Source organism: Giraffa tippelskirchi, chromosome 3 (genome assembly GCF_054371585.1).
Source record: "Giraffa tippelskirchi isolate mGirTip1 chromosome 3, T2T-mGirTip1v1.2.pri, whole genome shotgun sequence".
Lineage (NCBI taxonomy): Eukaryota > Metazoa > Chordata > Mammalia > Artiodactyla > Giraffidae > Giraffa > Giraffa tippelskirchi.
In genome coordinates this window covers 20370053-20393087 of record NC_137277.1, presented here as the reverse complement: position 1 = coordinate 20393087, position 23035 = coordinate 20370053, and the positions used below count along the sequence as shown (strand labels likewise).

General features: G+C 51.4%; 2 protein-coding genes across 4 annotated transcripts in view; both read right to left on the bottom strand.

The window, feature by feature from the left end:
* Nucleotides 1–501: 501 nt before the first annotated feature.
* Nucleotides 502–22623, bottom strand: RAB5C (RAB5C, member RAS oncogene family). Of its 3 annotated transcripts, XM_081577601.1 has the most exons (7): nucleotides 22528–22623; nucleotides 18126–18330; nucleotides 5008–5261; nucleotides 3405–3556; nucleotides 3077–3199; nucleotides 1960–2053; nucleotides 502–1423 (listed from the first exon to the last, which is right to left on the bottom strand). In XM_081577601.1, the coding sequence occupies exons 3-7, from the start codon at nucleotides 5171–5173 to the stop codon at nucleotides 1308–1310; spliced, it is 651 nt and encodes a 216-aa protein (XP_081433727.1). In that variant the 5' UTR covers nucleotides 5174–5261; nucleotides 18126–18330; nucleotides 22528–22623; the 3' UTR covers nucleotides 502–1307. The 3 variants fall into 3 exon arrangements, with proteins under 3 accessions (XP_081433727.1, XP_081433726.1, XP_081433728.1); XM_081577600.1 differs by lacking the exon at nucleotides 18126–18330; XM_081577602.1 differs by lacking the exons at nucleotides 3077–3199; nucleotides 18126–18330.
* KCNH4 (potassium voltage-gated channel subfamily H member 4) overlaps nucleotides 5008–23035 on the bottom strand; it is a 38688-nt gene continuing 20660 nt past the window's right edge. Inside the window, exons 18-20 of the mRNA XM_081577596.1 lie at nucleotides 22528–22977; nucleotides 18126–18330; nucleotides 5008–5261 (exon numbers count right to left, since the gene is read on the bottom strand). The gene's annotated coding sequence lies outside the window, so the exon portion shown is untranslated. The remainder of the gene's footprint in view (nucleotides 5262–18125; nucleotides 18331–22527; nucleotides 22978–23035) is intronic.

Here is a 23035-nt window from a genome sequence, read left to right as displayed (position 1 = left end):
AGACCGGGGACCAGGTGACTCGGACCTGGTGTGGGGCTGCTATCGTGGCCTTAGGACTAGCCAAGGTTCCAGAGGTCTTAGGTGTTCCTTCTTCAGGGAAAAGGGTGAGAGGATCCCATTCCCTCACGACCCTAGTACAGACCAGTCAAGAAACTCCAAAGAGGCTGTTTCTGGTGTTTAAGAGACCAACTATTTTCAAATACAGACTGCACATACCCCAGTAAAATCTGGAGGGGGTTGGGGAGAGGCAAATGCTGGACCCTCAACTTTCATCTTGGTGAGCTTCAGCCTCAGCTCACTCTTACCCCACGCCACCCTGTTAGAGCTGGTAACAGCTGGCCTCTCTCTCTTGGTTACCATGACCACCAACATCCCCTCACTTGAGATGGGGAAGAATGCTTTTAAGAAGATTTAGAGGTTCATGTGAAATTAACTTCAAGTAAGCTGGAGAGGCTATGGCCTGATAAACTGCCAGAGAAAGACAAGGAAGACAAGCGGGAGGTCGATCGATCGGCTGACTATATTGACAAGATACTGATTGGTTACATGTTGAAGAAAACATACAATACAAAATACAGAAAAAGTTGGTTCCATTCCCTCCCACTACCCCCCCCTTACCCACCCACCCCCAAATACTCATCATCGTGATTTGGTCAGAACAGGGCTCAGAGCCAGAGGTCAGGGTGACCAAGGACGAGGGGGAAGAGGGCTGTGAGCAATGGGTTCGTGGCTGTCACAATAATGCTGTGGTAATGCTGTGGGTTCTCTCCCAGCTGTGAGATGGGGGGTGAGGCGGGCGCTGCAGCCTGATGACCGCCAGCTGAGGGAAGTGCTGCCTCTCCCTTCCCTGGCCCCAAGGGCCTGCCCCGCCACCCAGAACCAAGCACACTCCAGACACAGTAAGGATATGGATGCTCCTGCTGAGCCCACTAATCAGCAAGAGGGGAAGAAGGGTAACTGATCCAACCCCTGCCTCCCCACACACCAGGGTGAGGGTGGAACAGGGGCACGTGGCTACTACCAGCAGAAGAGGGGAAGAGCAGTAGAAAGGGCAGGAAATGGGAAGAGCAGATCATATATATTAAAAAAGTGACTTAAGACTTAAAATTGAATTAGTATTTGTACAGAAAGGTGCAGGTGGAATAACTCACTCCGGCCTATGATCAAAATGATATGGAGAAATCACGGTGGACCCCTCCCCCTGCCCCCCAGTGTTGGCCCGAGTCGTTAAGTGCGATTGGTTAGAGTGGATTCCAGTCGGGTCGTTGAGGCGGAGGAGGTGGGGGCAGTGGGCAGGCAAGGGGGGCTCAGTTGCTGCAGCACTGGCTCCGGCTGGCGGGGTTGTTCTCCTGGAGGTCCACGCCTCGGTTCCGGCCCGGAGCACCAGCTGCATTCTGGGGTTCGTTCTTGGGAAGCTTCTTAGCTGTTGGGAGAGGAAGGGGAAGATGTGTGTTTGTGATGGAACCCCAGCACTCTCCCAAGTCCACTTGGGTACCACCCAATCAGTGATACCCAGCATACTGATGGCTTCGCTTCTATGTGCCAAGTGCATTAGGGTCTTTCAGAAAACTGAGGCAAAGAGGGTTTAAATAACTCTCCCAGGACCACACAGTTTAATAAGTAGGAGAGCGAGGATTCAAACCCACACAGGATGACTTTAGAGACAAATGAGCAAAAAAAACAAAAAAAAAGAATCCTAAGAAGTGGGTAGGGAGCTGGTGATGTAGTTTTAGATGGTGGTACAATAAAGGGTCTGGAAGTGAAGTGCTGAGACTTGGGCTCAGGTTTTAGAAATTTCTGGAGTGAATTAAACTTATCTGAGAGATGAAAAAGAAAACAATTTTATCAAAATATTAAAAATGGTGAAAGATCTATTGATGAAGGGACCCCACAGACCTACGACAGGACAGCAAGCAAGTAATACACTCTGGATGGGGGAGGGGAACAGAGGCAACTTACCTATTGCCATGAAAATTTCATTCACGTTCATCGCAGTCTTTGCTGATGTCTCCATGAACAGCAAACTGTTGTCCTCTGCATAGGCTTGTGCTTCCTGATTTGGACAGAGTTGAGAAAGTGAGTGGGAGGGAAACACTGGCAGGGGCTGAGACCCAGGAAAAAAACTGTCCCTGATTACAGTGTCTTCCATACAATAGAGACAATGCAGGGGTTTTCACACCTAAGGCTCCCCTGTTCTGAGTTCTCCACCTCACACACAGCACCTCTCAGCTCACACACATCAGCAGATGTCTGACTCAGGTATCCACGGGCCCCAGTTCTGCCTCCTTGCTCTTCAAAATTACTAGGCTAGAAAATATTTCTAGAAAGTTATCCTACAAACACTCGCACACTTGGACAAAAGCATGTGGATGTTTCTAGTCTTTTGTAATTACACACAACCTAGAAATCCATCAGGTGGGAACTGGTTAAAAAAAACCACACAGTATGTAAAGAAAGAGATTCACTGGCCTGATGCAAAGAGCTTCACTGGCCTGATGCAAAGAGCCGACTCACTGGAAAACACCCTGAAGTTGGGAAAGATTGAGGGCAAGAGGAGAAGGGGGTGACAGAGGATGAGATGGTTGGATGGCAAACTCAATGGACATGAGTTTGAGCAAACTCAGGGAGATAGTGAAGGACAGGGAAGTCTGGTGTGCTGCAGTTCATGGGATCACAAAGAGTTGGACACAATTTATCGACTGAACAACAACAAGACTTGTGCATATTTTCCAGAAAGACAAGAAATTGAGAGGAAGTTGGGGGAAGGGGGACTGAGTTTCTAGGGTTAGAGACCCAAATTTCATCCTGTATACTTTCCTGTACTGTTAAAAATTTCCCATGTGCATGTGTTTAAAAAAAAAAAACTTACACACACACACACACACATATTCCCCCGATGGACACAGAAGGCAGAGCGGCGGACGACACTCCCTTTAGGCCGTGCTCAAGCCGCGAGGGAATCACAGACAGAAGCTCCCATACTACCACCCATAGCAGTCCTTTGCAAAGCCCGAGCAGCTTGGGGAAGCCTAGTGGAGCCAGCTCGGCCTCCCCCCAAGTCTGCTCTGTCCCCCACCTGGAACTCCACGGCTCTCTTGCTGGCCAGGTCCGCCTTGTTGCCCGCAAGCGCGATGACGATGTTGGGGCTGGCCTGCCTCTGTAACTCCTTCACCCAGTTCTTGGCCCGTGCAAAGGTATCCTGGGGAGACAGGGCCAGAATGTCAGCGGGACAGAGCAGGCCTTCTGCCCGGGGCTGCTCACTGGAGAGGCTGGAGCTGACAGTGCCCAGGTGTCTAAGATGTCACCACCCTAAAGATTCTGGAGAGATGCCCACCAACACCAGAGGAAATGGACCCACATCCCAAACAGGAACAAAGGGTGGAGAAGCAAGAGAAAATCTTTACTGTGTTGGTGATATCGTAGACCACGATGGCAGCCTGGGCCCCCCGATAGTACATGGGGGCCAGGCTGTGATACCGCTCCTGTCCAGCTGTGTCCCAGATCTCAAACTTGACTGTTGTGTCGTCCAAGCAGACGGTCTGTGTGAGGAAGGCCGCTGGAAGAGGGAAGGCGGTGTTACCAGGTGTGGAAGAGCTGAGAAGACACCCCCACACATCTGTGCTGAGCCATCCAGGCTCTGCGCTTAGAAGCCTGCTGCTGAGGGGGGCACCGAAAACCCCCAAGCTGGCGGCCAGAGCAGCTGAGCATGGCGGGTGGAGCTGGTGCTTCTGTGTGTCGAGGGGGCCAGGGTTGCACAGGCTTTACAGACCCGGCCAGGCGGGAGTGGGAGGAGAAGGGAAGCTATTTCAGGAGCCCTCCCTGAAGGACAGCAGCCAGGGGCAGGAGAGGACGAGTCCGGGAGAGACCTGGCTCCAAGCACAAAAGGGTGGGCCCAACGCCCCTCCTCCGCTCTCCCATCAGAGAATGCTCCGAGCCCCTCTGTCTGCTCCAGCCCAGGGGTGTTGCTGGCCTTTGGTGTCCTGAGGACACTCTCACACGCTCAGCTATACTGGGGAAGAATGAAGTACACGCCGTGCTACTGCCAGGCAGGGGCTGGGTGACCGGCTTCCCATCACCGCCCCTGCCACCTCCAGCCACGCCAGCTGGCTGCCACCCTTGGCTTTGCCCTCGACTCACTCCTGACTGGCTTGACCTTCAGGGAACACAGTGACCCTATCTTTGGCCGGAGGAGGCAGGGGAACACTTAGCACTTGTGCATGTGCTTCGAAGGAGGAGTCTTGGAGCTGGGACTGGCAGGCGGGAGTCCCAGCACAGGACTCCGGGCGGCTCTGTGGAGGAAGCTGGCCCTCTGCGTCCACCCTCCCTGCACCTCCCTGAGGGCCCAGGGCACTGCCTCACTTCCCCGTCTTCAGCTCCTGACTGGAGTGCTGAGGAGGCAGCAGAAGACTGCTGACATGGCCCATTCTGTTTCCAGCTGCCTGGAAACCTCCTACCAGCCAAGAGGGTAGAAAAAGGATGACTCAAGCCCAGGGTCGGCCCCAGCCCCTCGAGGTGTGTACTGGCCACTGAGGCAGGAGGCTGAGACCAGACCCTCACATTTTACATGCTAGGAAATCAGTGACAGGCTCTGAGCTCAAGAAGGGCTAAAGGTCAGCTTCAGAAACACTAGCCCACTCACAAGGCCATTTCCCAATTCCGGGGTTGATGCACTGCCTGGTTGTGGTAAGAAGATAAGAATCCTCCGAGATCCAGATGGAGCCCTCCCGTCCCAGGTCGATGGGGGGTGTACCTCGGGCCACACAAATAAACCAAGAGGTGGAACCAGGGGAGGAAGGCGGTTTTAGACTCTCAGATTATTCTTACTAGCTGTCTGTTGGAACAGACATGGAGACCAGCTGCTGGATTCAATCCCAGGGCTTAGAGGAGGCGAGCTGCTGCCGCCCGAGGCATGCTTAGCCTGTGGGCAGTTAGCTTCCCTTCTCCTCAATGCCCAGGCATTTCTTCCACTTCCCTGAGGCCACCATCCCCGCCCTCAGGCCCACTCACCTCCAATTGTGCTCTCCTGGTACTCGTGGAACTGACCCTTGACAAAGCGGAGGACGAGGCTGGATTTGCCCACCGCAGACTCCCCCAGCAGGACCAGCTTAAACTGACAGATCTTGTTCCCAGCAGCTGGTCCGTTGCATCGCACTGCGCCTCCCCGACCCGCCATGGCCCGTCCCGCTGTAGTGGTACCAGTGAGCGTGGGGGCAGGGGCCGGTGCTATGCAAAGAGGCACTTAGTGGGGAGGGGGGCTCCAACTGTAAGGGAGAGATCAGAAGTACTGGGTTAGTACAAAGCCTGTGGCCCAGTGAGCCCTTCTTAAACCACAAGTCACTCCCTCCGCTCTCCTTGATGACCTGGCTGACTGCCTCCCCTCCCTCGCTACATCCTGCCCCACTCTTCCAGAAGTTAGGACACGAGCCCTCACTAGGCTGTACCTCACATTTCTTGGACCTACAATCATCTGATGGTAAAGAGAAAAGTGGTCTCCCAACTCTAGGCTCACAGTTCTCAGCAAACACACTGACTTCCCAACCCCAGAAATGTACATTCACATACAAGTTAACACCCACAGGGAAGGAATGGGCATCTGCCAGCCTGGTGATTGACAGGTAAGTCAACAGGCAACATGGGGTACCAAAAACTGGCTCAGAAGATTCTAGGATCTAGCTCAACAAACAATGGACCTGTGGCCTGGTAGCTCAGATCACAGCCTGCCTCTGTGCAAACCCAGAGTGGGAGGTGAGGCCAACCAGGGAATGGGGAGTCCCGGTGGAAAGCTTCTCAGACAAGGTGCTCGGTCAACCTCGTGGGCATTTGGGGACCAGGGCCCGGCCAGGTGCAAGTTGTTATCAAAAGAGTCGTTCTGTCCTGTCATCTCCAGAAGAACTGACCAACTTTCTCAGTCTGAGGCTGGACTGTGCGCTTGAATCAAAGCTTCATTTCACTCGCTCCTCGTGAGCCTCTCTCCCTCACCCCCCGCCGGCTCTCTCATTTCTGATGGCCCAGAAGTCTCACACACGTTAAAAAACCAAACACACACAAAACCAAACACACACCACAGCCAGCCAGCTCTGCTGGCAGTCAGAAGGGCTGCCAAATTTCCCTTTCAAATAGAGACCTCAGTTCCATTCTCCACTGGCAGAGGCAGAGGGCGATGCGGAGGAGGACAAGGGGGGAGGTGTGGATGGGCGGAGAAAAACGTGGGTGCCAAGACCCGCGTATCCCCCCACCCCACCCGGAGCTGGTGTTCCTACACTGACATCTTAGTCACTCTGTTAGTGGTGGTTGGGACTGAAAAGAAGGCTGAGGCGCCCATCTCCAGAAGCCTCTAGAAGACGAACGGGTATCAGAATGTACGCTGAATGTCTGACAAACGAGCACTGTGAGTAGGTATTGTATTCTGAAGACTCTGTGCGGCACCTGAACCTAAGCTGAGAAGAAAAGGTTTGGCTGAGACTGCCCTTTGCAGGAGAGAGTCTATGCAGGAAGAGTTTCAGAGCAAGACAGCCCTACTGGCCCCTGAGCACGGGGAGCGCGTTCCCCGCCAGTCAAAGGAGGGGGTGTGAATGAAGAGGGCGGTGTTTGTGAGAAGCAGTGGTCTGCGCTCATGTGAGAAGCAGGCACAAAGGGCTCGCTTTGTGCGACCTCAAATCATTTCTCCACGTCCAAGTTCTCCCAGCAACTCGCTTAAAAAGTGAGCTTCAGGAAGAGTGACTCACTAACCAGGAACAAGAGTTTCCTTTCTGGACGGCACTAAAGGAAAAGAGGTTTGAAGTGGGGGCCACCTATTCCCCAAGAGTACACGGAAGGAAGTATGGGGGGGGTGGGGAGTCCTCACTTAGTGACAAGAAATGCTAGTTTTGAAATATTTTCTAGTTTCAGATGCTTTCTCTTTTCACCCCAGTCAATGATATTGGCAAGACCCTACACTGCGCCCTTGAGGCCAGGTCTGTGCTTTCGGCTCTTTTGTCGCCTTCCTCTCAATGTTCTGAACAAACAGGGAATCCAAAGAGCACTCACTAAATGAAATGGTTTTCAGAGACAGCTGACATTTACTGAACAACTGCACAACCGTCATCTCCTTTAAGCTTTAAAACCATCGCCTATTTTTCAGATAAATAGCCTGCTGCTCAGGTGTTAACTGCCCTGCTGAGACCCTCCCAGCATGTGGTGAGGGAACCTGGACGCCAGCCACGGTCCCTGCTGTAGGGGGCACTGTGGAGGCAACGCCCTCCCTCTGTGTTTGGTTTTGAGCGGCTGGGTGAATGAGACTCTCCTTTTGTGGCAGCAGTTTGCTGGCCCAGCAAGGGCTGGCTCTGGCTGCCAATCGCAGTCACCCTAAAGTCCCTGTGTACTCTTGCCACCAGTGGGAGGAGCTGCCCAGGGCCAGGCGACAGCGACAGTGCGAAACCACAATGGAATTACAGGTTGGTTATTACCATGAATCCACGTGATGCGTAATCTTGGCCTGGTAACACAGTGTGGCCGGGGCACTGGAGAAGGAGGTATGGATGAGTGGGGAAAGCGGAACAGGAGGTGAAGACACAATTCCAAGAAAACCAAAGCAGCTGGGGCTGAGGGTTACTGGGGTGGGGGGTAACCAGCACTCACAAGTCAAGAAAATTAGAGGTAACACTTAAGTCTTGCTCTTATCAAGCCAGTGGGTTTCCAAACCTGCCCAGACAACTCTGATTTTTTTAAACAAGTCAGAAGAAGAGACATATAATTTTTATGCAGTGCTTCTCAACCCGGTCTACACAACAAAACAACTCGTGCAGTCAGCCCCCAGAGGTTCCGGTACAGGCTGGAGAAGGGCCTGGCGTCTGCATTTTATAACTCACTGCAGGTGCTCTGCCTGGTACAAACTGGCTGGGGACATGTTCTTCCTGGATGCTGGTCCTGCCTTGCAGAGACACCTGAGCAGGCACACACAGCATTTTTTTATGGCCTGTTGCCTCGTGGTTTTCCTGGCCCCACTCAGTGATCACATGAGCCGAGGTCTTGAACGTTCCCAGACACTAAGGCACAGAGGAAGTTGATTTTGTCACCAAGGGCACATGGAGACATGGAGGTGCCTGAACAGGCAAAGGCCATACTCCCGAGCCCCCAGGAAGCCCTAGGCCCTCTCCTCCCAAGACTGGGAAATCAGAGACGGACCCCCTGGCAGGTGGTAAAGGTGAATTCACTGAGCTGGGCTTCTGTCTGGGAACCTTTCCTCCTGAACCAGCAGCTAGATTACCCACAGGTGCAGTCAAGTGGTAGCATTCTAACCCGAAATGACACAGTAAAAGTCAGTCTTCTTTTAGAACAAAATCCATCCAATTCTCTTGAAGAGCTGAAGTTGTGGTCAAAGTTTCTTATAAGGTATAGAATAGGCCAAAACATGTATGTGTGTGTGTGTGTGTGTATACATACATACATACATACATATATATATATAAAAGACCAGTTTCTCCAGCACCAGGACAAACATATGAGTGGAATGAATTTCCTCCTGGATATTTTCATGAAGCTGCTGAAATGTGTAGAGCTTCAGACCCACTGTGAGGGCCCTTTCTCGCCATGACCCAGCCACCCACCACCCCCATGCTCCACATCAGGACTTGGTTCGTTCAGAGGCCACTAGAACAAGCACCATTCCCAATCTTCAAGGGAATCGGGAGAGACTGTGAGGGTACCTTTCTCCACGGGGCACATGAAAGGGCAGAAGGGATCCAAGCTCCTAAACACTCTGGCCCATGAATAGGCCTACCAGGCACATGCCCAGCCCAGCCTGAGACCAAGGGGGTAGGAGAAAGAGGAAAAAAAGAGCAGGATGCTGCTATTTTGACCTCTGGACACTTAGGTCTTGCTCAGTGCATGCATGCTTAGTCACCCAGTTGTGTCCGACTCTGCCATAGACTGTAGCCCACCAGGCTCCTCTGTCTGTGGAATTCTCCAGGCAAGAATACTGGAGTGGGTAGCCATTCCCTTCTCCAGGGGATCTTCCCGACCCAGGAATCAAACCCAGGTCTCCTGCACTGCAGGCACTCGACTGTCTAAGCCACCAGGTCAGTGGGTCTCAAACTTCATCAGAATCACCCACTAGGTTTAAACAATAGGCCTGACCAACTGAATCTAGAATCTCTAGGAGTGGAATCTAGAAATCAGTGTTTTTAAAATAAGTCCTCTTTGGGACTTTCTGAGTGATCCAGTGGTTAAGAATCTGCTTTCCAATGCAGGAGACTCGGGTTCCATCCCTGATCAAGGAACCCCACATGTCATGGGGCAATTAAGCCCGCAATCTGCAGGTACTGAAGTCCATACATTCCAGAGCCTGTGTACCACCATGAAAGTTCCAGCATGATGCAACTGAGACCTGGAGCAGCCAAAAAAATTAATTAATTAAAAAAACAAAAAACATAACAACAAAATATAAAATAAGTTTCCCACTAATTCCCTGGCATTCCAGTGGTTAGGACTCAGTGCTTTCACTGCCAAGAGCCCAGGTTCAATCAATGGTCAGCGAACTAAGATCCCACAAGCTGTGAAGCATGGCCAAAGAACCAAAATAATAAAATAAGTTCCCTAAGTGATTCTAGGTGGCTGATTTAAGCCCAAGAGTTGCAGTTGACACAGGAAGGAGGGAGGAAAATGAGAGACAGAAAGGCACCCCCAGATGGGTACTGTGGACAGTACAGGGGGAGCAAGCTGGGGGCGGGGACTGGCTCTTGGCTTTACCCAACACCTGAAGCCTTCTCGGAGACACCAGATGCTGCTGGAATGTCACCTCTCCCCCTAGCCTCCACACTCGGAAAGTTCACCTTTCCCTTCTCTAATCCATGAAGTCACCCACTTCATATGCTCTGTCCTTCCTGGTAAAGAGTGAGCAATTCCAGCTGGTGGGTGTCTCTCGCACTTCCTGTTTGCTTCGGAGACTTCCTCTAGCTGAGAGTCCCAGCACAGCATGGACAGTGAGCAGATTAGGGAAACTAGATTTCGTTTTGGCCAGAGGCTGGGCTGAGACTCTAGACTTGCTTACTCAAGGTTAGCCTTGGGGGTTGGGGGGTGCTGGCCAGTGACTCTTCAGCTATACTTTACTCTGGATAAAAGCATTCCTGAATATTTAACACGGAGAGAACTGGGCAAGAGGACAGCAGAAGCAACCTGTTAGCTTAAAGAGAATGAGCAAATCAGGGAATGTAGGAAAGGTAATTAGGTTCAAAAAGCTAAGGTGGGGGGACTTCCCTGGTGATCCAGTGGTTAAGAATCAGCCTGCCAATGAGGGGGACACGGGTTTGATCCCTGGTCCGGGAAGACCCCACAAACCTTAGAGCAACTAAGCCCGTGCACCACAACTACTGAGCCCATGCGCCACAAAAAGAGAAGCCGCTGCAATGAGAAGCCTGCGCACAACTAGAGAAAGCAGCAGCGATAAAGACCCAGCACAGCCAAAAATAAAATAAACACAAAGTTCTTCATAAATCTAAGGTGGAAGACATTAAAAAGCTCAGATCGGCAGGGGAGTTGATTCACCCCTAGACTTAAAAGCACAGGGGAAAACCAGAACCACCACGACTGGCACCCAGGACCAGAGGGCAGACTCACAGCAGGACTACCCAGACTTCCAGCTGGTGGCAGATCCAGAGAGACACAAGCCAAGAGCCACAGAGGTACCACGCCCTTTCCTAGCACTATTAGCAGTCAGGACTTGGGAGGCTGAACTGGGCTTGGTTAAAGCCTGAGTGACCTTGACCAAGTCAGACGAGTGACCGCTGTCAGCTTCAGTCCCTTATCTAGTAAATGGTATTACCTAACACCAATCACAGCATTGTTAAATGAAACAAGATTAAATGAAACAACACACGGAGTGCAAGGCACAGTATCCTCCTGAAGGTGAGGGACTCGTGAACAGCAAGGTTGTTACACTACTAAGAGCCTGACTATCTATCTTTGACTCACTGGTTGTCAAAGCTCAAAGCTTCTCATCACAATTACAGAGGAGATGAAGGGGAGGCGAAGTGACCTGCCCAGGGTCACAGCCGGGTGGTGGCAGAGCCCGAGTCCAGGATTATAACTTCAGTAAGGCTCCCCCATCAGAGACAGAAAGCCCAAGAATATTAATAATGTCGTTACATCCACCAAGGGTAACGGGGCCACCAAAATATGGCTTTTAACTGTGGAAAAAGGAGTTCTGTATCAAAGTAAAAAAAAACATGCTGTTGGATGGAAAAGTTCTGTATCTTGATTTGGAAGGTAGACACATGAATGTCTCTTGTTCAGTTGCTAAATCGTGTTCAACTCTTCTGCATCCCCAGGGGCTGCAGGTTACAGTCCATGGGCAAGGGCTTAGGCTGCAGCCCACAACCCACAAAGTCACAGAGAGTCAGATGCAACTTAGCAACTAAACAGCAGCTGCAGCAGGATGGTAGCCTGCCAGGCTCTCCTCTGTCCATGGGATTCTCCAGGCAAGACTACTGGAGTGGGTTGCCATTTCCTTCTCCAGGGGGATCTTCCCCAACCCAGGGATCAAACCTGCATCTCCTGTATTGGCAGGTGGATTCTTTACCACTGAGCCACCAGGCGCACCCACATGGATGTCTACACATGCAAAAATGCACTTAAGACTTGTAAGTTTTACTGTATATAAGTTACATGTCAATGAAAAGATTAAAAATGCTGCTGGTACAGAATTTTGCATACAGCAATGAAAACATAAAAGTTTAGAAATATGAGACCAATCTAACTCCCCTATAGATAAAATATTTTATATTTTAGTATTACAAAATGCAGAGTAAAGACAATCAAAAAAATGTTGTCTGAATTAGAAGGGGACCAAAAGACAGCAAAGATACCCAAACAAACAAGGGGCGAGATAGCAGGATTCAACAAAAACAAATGTGCCTGCTGCATACATATGAAGAATATACTTATGGTTTGTACTTAACTGTGGGTTAAAGAATTTTAAGGTTGTTTAAAGCTTCAAGACAGTAAAAGGAAAAGAAGACGCTGATGTCTTTTCAGTGCGGATAAAGAGGTTACAGCAGTGTGACTCTCTGCACTCCCCAAGCAGTCCAGAGTGGATCTGCAGAGGGAAAAGGGTTCAGGGGTGGGCTCAAAGAGAGGCATGTCCTCCCTGCGTGACCACTGGGAACTTTGTGCATCACCACACTGAGGGCCTGAGTCTCGGTATGTAACAGAGGAAGCTAGGCCCTGGAAGCCAGAAGTTAACAGCACACGCAGGTTGAGATCTGGGGAGAATGTGATGGTGAGTTGGGCCAGGGCTGCGGTCTTATCCCACAAGGAAGGAGGGGGCTTGGGGGAGATGGAAGCAGGAGGGGGGGGGGGCACTGTCTTTACAGTCACAGCCCGTGACTCCTTGTCCAGGGAGAGGAATCATCCCAGAGGGGGACTCAGAGGGAGTGAGAGGGGAGGCCCCTACTGCTGGGACAGGCCCTGGAATCTGCCCCAGCCCGCCCAACTCCCTCAACCTGGAGCAGTTTCCCCTCTTCTTTTCCAACAGGGAGACTCCACGGGGTTGGGGGCCTACACCCCTGCACCGCAGTGAGGCTGTGAGCACGGGGTCCACCAGCTCCACCAACACCTGCAGAAGGGACCCGCGTGTAGGGACACCAAGAGGCTCACACCCTGGTTACACGTGACCGCGTGGGCCTTCCCCTGTGTCTGGAGCCATGCCAAGGAGCAGCCCGGACAGAGCGTAGCCGCTCCTGCAGCCCTATCCCTGGTGGGGGAAGCCGGCAGTGTCACTCAGCACAGATGCCAGGAGGAGCTGGGTGAAGCCACCCCTGAGGTTAGAGCCCTGGCCACCCTACACCCGGCCCCAGCAAGAGCCCCCCAAAATCATTCCCTGATCTCCAAGCTGCTTTCTCAGCCCTCGACCACAGATGGGCTCCCTGGAGAGGCGGACAAGCAGAGTCAGCGCTGGATGGAAACCTCCAGCCCCTCTCTTCCTGTGCCCATGGGGAAAAGGCTGCTGAGGGGCAGAGGCTTATCTACCGGGATCTGCTGACACGGCCCAGCCCAGCCGGTGTGCCTGCCCATACCATCCATCCAAGGGCCCCGGGACCCAGGGGCAGTGCTAGGGTTCTCTGCTGGTCACTTGGGTGGCAGGGTGGTGAGGAAGGCCAGACAGATAGGGGTCTGCCTGCAGCTGCACGAGGTGAGGCTTGTCCTGCCTACTGATTTGAAGAGGCCCCGGGGGCTCACGGGCCTACCACTGCCACTCCTAAGAGACTCTCTCCCTAAGATGGCCGGGCCTCCAGCTTGGGGCACCTCAGTCCTCAAGGCTATGTCAGAATCTCTGGCCCCACGTAGGGCAGGTCCCTAAGAAGCCTCGAGCCAAAGCCAAACTGGAAGTCTGACGCTTTTTTGGTGGCACAAACCCCTATGCATCCAGCTACAGGGGAGGGGGGATGGGACCAAGGCTGTGTGGTGGCTCCCCACCCCCACCACCGTCCCCAGCTCTTCACCTGCCAGGGCCAGGTGGAATGCAAAGAAGAGAGCCGGGCAAGCTTCCTCAGCTTCCTCCCTCACCCCAGCCTATACCTGCTATGGTCCCAGGATGGAGTCTGAGTCACATAGAAGCCAGTCAGAATGGGTGTAGGATACCGGCCGACCCACAAGCCTCACGATTCCTCTGAGCTGTTCATGCTCCTACAGTTCATTTCCTCAGACAGTGCTAACTAGGATCTCAACGCAGGGCCCACTGAGTCCTCTGTCTTGGGAAGGTCTCCGCAGGAGCCAGGAGTACCTGCCTGGACAGCGGCTGCTTCCACAGCTGCCCCAGGCCTAGAAAAGACTCCAAAAACCTTTGCTGAAAGTCAGGGTCATCAGCAACACCTGCTGACCGAGCTACTCGTACCAACAACTGACACCTCTCACAAACCCTTCCTGTCTTTAACAACAACAAAAAAAGAAAGAAAGCCGGTTTAAGTTACTGCCCCCGCTCCGTTTTGCCCTTAGCTCCTCAACAGAGAGCAGAGGGCAGAGGTCATGCTTCACAGGCAAGCAGGGGAAAAGAATCAGGTATTAGATCTAGCAAACCAAATTCCTCCTGCTCAGACATCCCACACGCTATGGTCAGAGGCTGCCCAACCACCAAGAAACAAGGTCAAAGTTCCTGCTGTGGCGTCTGAGGGATGATGGCTGCTCCAGGGAGCCTGCATGCCAAAGAACAGTATTTTAGGCTGATCTCTCCCTTGTTAAATTTTTGTCGAACAAAATGCTGATGGGTGAGGGGAAGAAGTCAGGCAATGCATGGGTCTCAACAGGTTTCAATGAGTGAATCACACTTCTATTTCATGGCCCCACATTTTCATGACTGTGGTGGGTGGCAAGAGGCTGGAGAACTTGGGGGCTTGAGGGCTGGAAGTGAGAAAGTGAGAGAAACTAAGGGCATTGTTGCAGATGAAATGATCGCAATATAAAATTCTCAAAGGCAGACTATGGGTTTCCCTTTGTTTTAACAGCACATAACATCAAACCTGACACACAGCGGGTGTTCATCAGTGTGGTGAACCGAGCCTGCAATGCACATACAAACTGGTTAGGTCTGGGGAGTGAATGGGGTAACTCAAGGCTGCAACACACATCCATCTGCCATACGGTTCATATCCCTCAACAGAGCCATAGCCCAGAGGAAGAGACGTTTCTGCACTCCAGATAGACCCTCTTAGGTTCCATCTGCACAGGGGTGAAGAGCACGAGGGCTGGAGTCAGACAAACGTCAAGTCCTAGAGTTGCCAGTTCCTAGGGTAAGTCTGTACTGCATCACTGAACCCACATCCTCACGTGCAAAATAGAGATTAGCACCACCCATCTCCCACGGCTGCTGGGGAAAGGATGCACAACAGACTCTCAACCAAGGGCTTGAAGGCGAGCTGATACAGGGAGAGCTCTCCCTGTAAATGTTCGAGGCAGGGAGATCCCAACAAAGTGGAGTCCTCAATCAAACGTTCCAACATTATTTATTCATGTATTGCTTTTGCTTCCAGTTTCCCAAGACCCCATTTATCAGCGCCCCTCATCTGGACAGCATGCTGAGGAAGACAACAGCTCGAGTCTGAATACTTCTGTTCCTTTCCCAAATGCCTATGTTGAAACCCTAATGCCCACTGGGATGGTGTTTGGAGATGGGGCCCTTGGGAGGTGAGGCTGTGAGGGCAGAGCCCTCATGAGTGGGAAGAGTGCCCTTTTATTAATGAAAGAGACTCCCAGAGAACTCCCCTGCCCCTTCCAGCACGTGGGGACACAGCAAGAGGTGGGCAGTCGGCAACCTGGAAGAGGGCCTCCACCAGAACCCAACCACGCTAGCCCCCTGATCTTGGACTTCCAGCTTCCAGAAGTGTGCAAAATAAATTTCTTTGTTTGTAAGTCACCCAGTCTGCTGTAATTTTGTACAGCAGCCCAAACGGACTAAGACAACAACTTCCCCCAGCGCCCGAGAAAAAGGATCAGCTCACTGCTGATGTCCTCTGTCCTGTAAACAACCATAACCTTGTATTCTCTGGAGACTGACTTCCAAAGCCAGAAGAACAGAGGGTGGGGACGACCACCATTGTCCAAAAAAAAAAAAATCAACATTGAGTGAAAGCCCCCAACCAGGCAAACAAGAACTCTTTTAAAATAATAAAAGTCCCACAACATGAAACATCATAAAGCCCAAACGCTGTTCCTTCCATCTCAGAGCCTCTTTCAGGAAAGGGAAGAAGTAGTTCAGTTGTGGAGAGGGGGAGGGGACAGCGCTAGGACAGCTGACAAAGACACCAGAGTTCCCTTTAAAAAACCAGGCTGCAAATGCTAGAGATTTTGGAAACTGGTGTCATTAATCACCACAGCCTTCAGAGCTGCTCAGAGAGCAATTTGATGACTACGAGAGTAGCCAGGGTTCGGGAAGCCACCCACTCCCTCCCCCACGCCTGGGATGCTTCTGACAGAGCCACCTGAAGGGGACACACATGGAGCTATGAACAGAAGGCCAGAGGCTTGTAAACCAACTCCTGTTCAGATCCCAAGTTAGTGTTTCCAGCAGGGCTCAGGTTACACATCTTCAGAGGGATGACAGTACAACGGAAGGATTTAAGCTATTCAGTGATTCAGGATCACAGCTCCAAGTGACAGCCTGCCCTGAGCCTGCCTGGAGCCACAAACCCTGTGCGAGCCTTCCCAAAGGGGAGGTCTGTTTTTGAATGACAGCAATAGAATGTTGGCCCAGACCACAGGGACCCGCCTACCAGACTCAGAGTTCTGGAAGGTTTGGCTGGAGAACTTAGCGCCTGAAATACAGGAATGGTTATGAACTTCATACTTCCAAATGGATAGTAAATTCCAAAGTAAATACCAAATCCAACCATTTTGGGCTCAGTCGAAAAGCATCAGGCAGAGTAGGAAAAGTATGGAGAAGCAGCTGCTGGCCATTGGGGTCAGCTCCCAGGAGTCTCCCAGGGTGGATTTCCCAGGTGCAGCTCCACCTCACCTACCCCTGGAGGCTTCCGCAACTATGACTAACCATCAAGAGGAGAAATAACTTGAGCCCAACCATATAACTCCATATCAACACAGCTGAGAGGAAGCGTTTGCTAAACAGGAGTGGCCCTGCAGAACCAGCTGATTCTAGGACCAGGGCAGGAAACACACAAGGTAAGCCTGAAGCACCTTGCAGTGCCAAAAAGTAAGGAAGTGCTAACAAAACTGAAAACCAGAACACCCCGAGATGATGGGGGCAGGTCAAAGGGTGCTGGGAAGAGCTCCCAGGGACCAAAGCTGGGACAACTTGAACAATAAAGTAGCACTGGATTATAAACCAAAGTGTAAAATAAACACCCATGAGTCCATACTGATATAACTAATTGAATACATAAATGGGGGAGAATAGCCAAATCTTTTGTGTACGAGAATTCGAAATAACCCATGTAGATCCTCTGCCCGGGAGGCAAGGAGCATAACTCCCCACCTCTCCAGTGTGGACTACTCAGAGGGACTTCCTTCCAAGGAGCACGAAAAGGGGCAGGGGAGACGATAACTTGACAGTGGGAAAGCCTGAAAAACATCACCTCAGTCGGGCGACCAAAGCTGATGCTGACAGTGGTAAGACACGCAGATCGTACGTACCCTTGATATGATGTGGTGAGAATGGCACTTTAGCTCTGTGATCTTCCTCCCGAAAACCCATAGACCCAGTGTAACCATGAGGAAAATATTAGACAAATCCCAGCTGAAAGATATGCTATAAAATATCTGACCAATATTCCTCAAAACTGTCAAGGTCATCAAGAACAAGGCGAGTCTAAGAAAACGTCACAGCTGAGAGGAACCTACGGAGATATGACAACTAAAGGTAATGTGGTGTCCTACATGGGATCCCGGAACAGAAAAAGAACACTAGATAAAAACCAAGGAAATGTGGGATTTCCCTGGCAGTCCAGTGGTAAGATTCTACGCTCCCAATGCAGGGGACCCGGGTTCAATACCCAGTAAGAACTCGATCCTACAGGCTGCAACTAAGAGCTTGCATGCCACAGCGAAGATCGAAGATCCTGTGTGCCACAACTAAGACTTGGCACAGCCAAATCAATCAATTAATTAATTTTTGTAAAAAGGGCAACTGTGAAAGTACATCACAACTGCCCACAAAAAGGGCAATTTTGTGGACTTTAGTTAATAATAATGCATAACTGGTTCATTAACGGCAACAAATGTACAATACTAATGTAAGATATTAATCACAGTGGAAATCATGTGGGGGCAGGGGGGGCAGTTTGGGCGAAAACTCTAGGACCTTTGCAATTTTTCTGCCGACACCACTTTCTCAGGCCCACTCTTACTCAAGAATGAGCCTTGTGCAGACGTGCAAGCGAGGACCCAAGGACCAGAGCTAGGTTCACTTCCATCAACCCTTGCCAAATCCTGGCCTGGGGTCAGTACTGCCTCACCACCACACACAGCCACAGGGGCACAGCGACCAGGTACATGGGTGCTGATGGATGGCCATGGCCATGCTCTTTCCTGATGAAACCTTGTGCTGGATGTGGAGATCTGGAGAGCTCTACCCTCTAGAAATTGAGTTGGTGACCTGTCTCTGCCCCCTCTATCACCTATACTATAGCATTCATCCTGTTTACCTGTCTGCTTTCTTATCTCTGAGCAACTATGTCGAGACTGGACGAAGAAATGGATCAGAGGGATGTGAGCGTGAATCCCAGGTTCACCGCATCCTCGCTGGGTGAGTTAGAGGAAATGGGCTGCCATCTGCTTCAAGGGCAGGTCTGAATGTCTGCCCTTTCCTTGGACAACCACAGTGGGGGGCCTGCTATGCTGGGTGCTGGGCTGGCACAGAGATAAAATAAGACATGACTAGCGGCCCCCCGCCGGGGCGGGGGGCTCATCCACTAGACAAAGAGGCAGACTACAAGCAATGAAAGGAAAGCACAAGGAAGAGGAAAGCCCCTCAGCCTCCCTTGGGGGAGGAGGGCTTCACAGGGAAGTGATGTTCCAGCTGCGCTTTGAGAGAAAAGTTGGGTGATGCGGCTCACAGGTGGGAGGTGGAGAAGGGCCTTCCACGCAAAGGGACGAGCTCACAGTTCGCCCAGAGATGGGGTGAGGAGGGACCTGAGCACAGAATCAATTTTCCCCCTGCTCTGCCACTCACAATGGAGTCTCCACCATAACTGGGGACTGAATGCAGTACCTTCCTCCTGGGGCTGTTGTGGGGATTAAAGGAGAGTGCCTTGCACACAGGAAGCACGATTCAAAAATGTAGCTTTTATTTGGATGATTGTTCCTATATACAGGAGATGGGATAGTTACTCTGAAAACTAACCTTCTACAGTACCAAGCTATTAAAGCAGAGGACTTCTTAAGAAACACTCCAAAAAAGAGAAATACTCCAGTTCTACTCTGTCAATGCTCTTGAAAGCACTATTACCTGGGTTGGGGGACATCCTAGTTTACAAATCCTATCTGAAGTGATAGTTCTCAGATGGCCCCAACAAAAGTACCCGACTCAACTCAGGCGAGAGAAAATGCAAAAGCCCAGGAATCTGGGAACAGAACCCAAAGCAGCCTGCAGCAATGACAATATTGTCCTCAAGTTCCCTGTTTTAGCTTAAATATATGCAAACTTTGCATTCCAATCTATAATAGATTCAGGATTGTTTAAGTATAAAAACGTCTAAAACTGAGTAAGACTGAAGTGCCTAGGAGATGCAAAGATCCATGGTTCCGAGTATCCACTGGGTCTGAGAACCCCCAGTGGGAGGAGCAGAATCACGGCCTTAGCGTTCTCTTCTGTAAAACGGGGAATACAACCCACATCAATTCTGTTCCCCATCCATGGAACGAGACAACATGGCAACCATCCAGCCAAGCACCGGGCATCACAGTAAAAACTGGCAGAAACACTGACTCAGAATCCTAGGGATAAATTACGATGTACCTTCAAAACCCCATGGACCTTGTGAGTATCTATTCTGTGCCAGGGAACAGACTAACTTCTTTGTCCTCTTTGTTTCAACTTTGGCAAGATATTTTGTATCCCCATTTTACTGGAAGAAAGAGAGGCTCAGAGAAGTCAAGTAACAAGTCCAAGGCCACACAGCTGGTACATGAGGGAGCCCAGATGACAACTCAGGCCTGGTTGACTCTAAAGCTCTCTTGCCTTTCACCCCACCACACCACCTCTGTTTACCAGGCAAGGGTTAGAGGAAGAAGGGTCCTTCTGAGAAGTACTTGGTTGGTGGGGCTGAATTTAAATTTCTGACCTTATTCTGTGTTTCCATGTAAACTCCAGTGAAAGGAGCCCCTGGTGGACAGCCACATTCTTCCCACTGCAAGCAGTAGGCAGCACAAGGGGAGAATTGGAGGCTAAGCAGAGGCCAGCTCCGCCAGCTCTCTGCGCCCTTCACCCTGCCCAGAGGGACCCTGAGTCCACTCACTTTTGCTTTCATTTTCTAGCCATCATGACTTTCAGATTCCCAAGAAATTAATGGCATGCAGATGCGTGCAAACTCTCAGGCCCTGAAGGGTCCTGACTTGGGACTCATAACTGCCATGGTCCCCAGAAACAGAGGCAAAAGAAGACAGGAGGGTAGGGTGAGGGTGGGGAGGAAAACCAGACTCAGAGGAGGTTGTCACTGGTGAAGATGCTAAAGGGTCTGCACCTGGGCCACTGCTTGCCCATCCGAATGTCCATTCCTTCCAAAAACAGACCAAAGGAGGATCTGCTATTAGGGAAGATGAGGCACATCAAATCCCAAAACAGACCCAGTTCTACCTTCTTCCGACTGCGTAATCTAAGGCTAGCCACTTAAGTTCCTTCAGCATCGTCTCTAAAGTGGAGATACAATTCCCACGATCTTCCAGCACTCTTGTGAGGAACACGTGTGAAAAGAACTTGGCAACTTTAAACTGATTTATAAAAAATTAGTTGTTACCACCCTTCCACGGTATAAAGGCAGAAAAAGGCCCACTGTTTGTAAGAGGCAAGACAGGAGACGAAGGGCATCAGAGGGGATGGGCTTCTGTCCCACACACAGCCCTCCCTCTCTCTGCCAAGTAGTGTCAGATCTCTGCTTGGACTCTATAATCTCTGGATGACAGAAGTACCTGCCCAACCACCCAGGGCACTAATGCCTTCCTGTCTCTCTGAAAGGGAGAGCTTCTCCTTCAAAAGCCTGCTTCAGAATCAGAGCTGGGAGACCAAGCCTGGACAAAGAAGGTCCCCTCAGAAAGCTAGCCAGCCTCATTCCGGGACTCTCTGAGTTCCAGAAACTACACCCCACTACTGAGGAGGTAAATTTGGTCAGAGACCAATGGCCAGCGAGTAGCCAGCTTCTTTGGCTTTGCCCCTCAGGAACACAGACTGGCCAGACTAGAGAAACTAGGTTGGTCACAGAAGTCTCCAGCAACCCTCCAAAGAAGTTCAGAGACAGAGAGAGAGCTTGTGACCTGACTGTTGACGCTAACAAGGTTTTTTTGTTGTTCAGTAAAAAATGAAATCAGTGCATCCTAGGTCTAGCTTGAAAGTTCATAGGAGTCAGACACTGTCCAAAAGAGGTCAAAAAGATCTCAAGGCAAAACAACTGGAATACTTGTAAGGAGCATCCAAGGACAGTAAAGCTGGCCCAGAACACTGAAGAGCTTCAGAAATTCCCAAAGATTGCATGGCTTTCCCTCCCTTCCTCCACTGTAGATAGCAAGGGTCAGTCATGGCCTCAGAGTCAGGCTGCACTCATTAAGGTACAGTCTCCGGCCTGTACTTTGGCCACATAACAGAACCTCCCAGCTTGGTCCGAGACAGCAGCCATTTCACACACCTAAGTCCTAAGCAGTGGACAAGGATCAGATGTCAGTACACGCCGTCTCTCGGAAAAGCTAAGGAAATCAGTACTTTCTGGCATGCGTGGGAATTCCTTGGGCTACAAAAAATGAACACATTAAGAACCCAGAGGTGCTACTGTGACCGCAACTTAATTCTCTGTAATCTACGATTTACGTGATCAAGCCCAGAGGGGAATGGAGATAGACCCTGGGACTAAAAGTGGTGAGACCTGTTGATCAAGGAGGTAAGTGTGCTTGTATAGGGATGGGAAAGAGATAGCCCAGGACTCTTTAGTTCCAGACTCCTTATTTTTGGTCTTTTCCCTCTTCCCTAAAGACCAACAGACAGCAGTCCCAGGAGGAGCAGTCCCCTCTGAGGCAGCTTGGAACCACTCACGTGCTCTAGGAGGACGGGGCTGGGACTCCAGCAAGTGGGGAGGAGGAGGGGAGAGAGAAGATAATGAATGGGCAGAGCCACCCTGATCTATGTGATCTGTAGCTAGGATTGAGCAAACCTCAGCTAAATTGTTCAGAGGCAGGAAGAGTGAGCGATACACTCAAGAGAACAACACAACTAGAGGACAGGGGCTGAGGGGAAAGACAAGGAGAAGACAGCTCATTCCTAAAGAGTGATCCAGACTTTAAACTCTGCTGAGATCCTGGGTGGCTCTCTGGCTTCAGGAAAGAGAGGAAGTTAAGGAGTTGTGGGAGCAGTCTCACCCAGGACCCCCACCCCCACCCAGCCCCAGCCCCAGCCCCAGCCCCAGGAAATCGAGATAAAATTCTTCCAGGACTAGAGGGACAACTGTTTTTGTGGGATGGGAAGAGGAGGGCAGGAAAAAGGCGACAGACAACACTCTGGGCTACCTCTAAAAGAGAAGGGGGACAAGATCCTTCACTCTGACAAAGATTCCTCCAATTATGGGAGCAGAGGGAGAGGAACTTAGGGTCTCTCCCTCCCACAATCGGACCAGACAGGCCAGAGAAGAGCCACAGAGATTTTCAAAGGCTCACGAAGAGCAGATAAGGGAAGGAAAGAAGAGACCCCCCAGCTTTGGCTCGACGCCTGGGGAGTCCCTTAAGAAGGGGCTACGGGTCGGGGGAGGGATCAGTATCTCCCTAAGCCAGGGTTGGGCGGGAGGAAAGGCTGCCCCAGAGAGGCTTCAACACGAAAGAGACACTGGGTCCCAGGTCAGGCACACTCACGGCGGCTCCGGGGCGGCGGCGTTACTTGGGGCCGGGGCTCGGACAGGCTCCGCTCCTCTCCCCCCGGCGGTGTCCCAGGCTCCGGCCTCCACTTCCGCCTTTCAGCCGCTCCGGATCCGGATCTCCACCTCTGACCCGCCCCTCAGTACTCTCAGGTGACTGACAGGCCGGAGAGACCAATGGGAGGTACTCTAGGCCGACTCACTGGCGGCGCCGGCTTAGGATGCGGGAGAGGCGGGAGAGAGCGCGCGAAGGATGGCGGGAGTTGTAGTTCTCAGCTTTGGGAGGAGTCGGTGGCAGCCTGGGACTTAGGCTTAGGGTGGAGCCGGCTGCCGGCTAGGCGGAGCCCGGCCGGGAACTTTTTAAGGCCAGGCCCGCCGACCGCGTCATCGCGGGTTCCTGGCGCCCCGAGGGGAGTCGAGTGGCAGAGCGTTGCGACAGGGCATAAGGCTGTGTGTGCAGAAGTTGGAAAGGAAAAACATGGTGTGAGTGAATATGCACGTGAGGC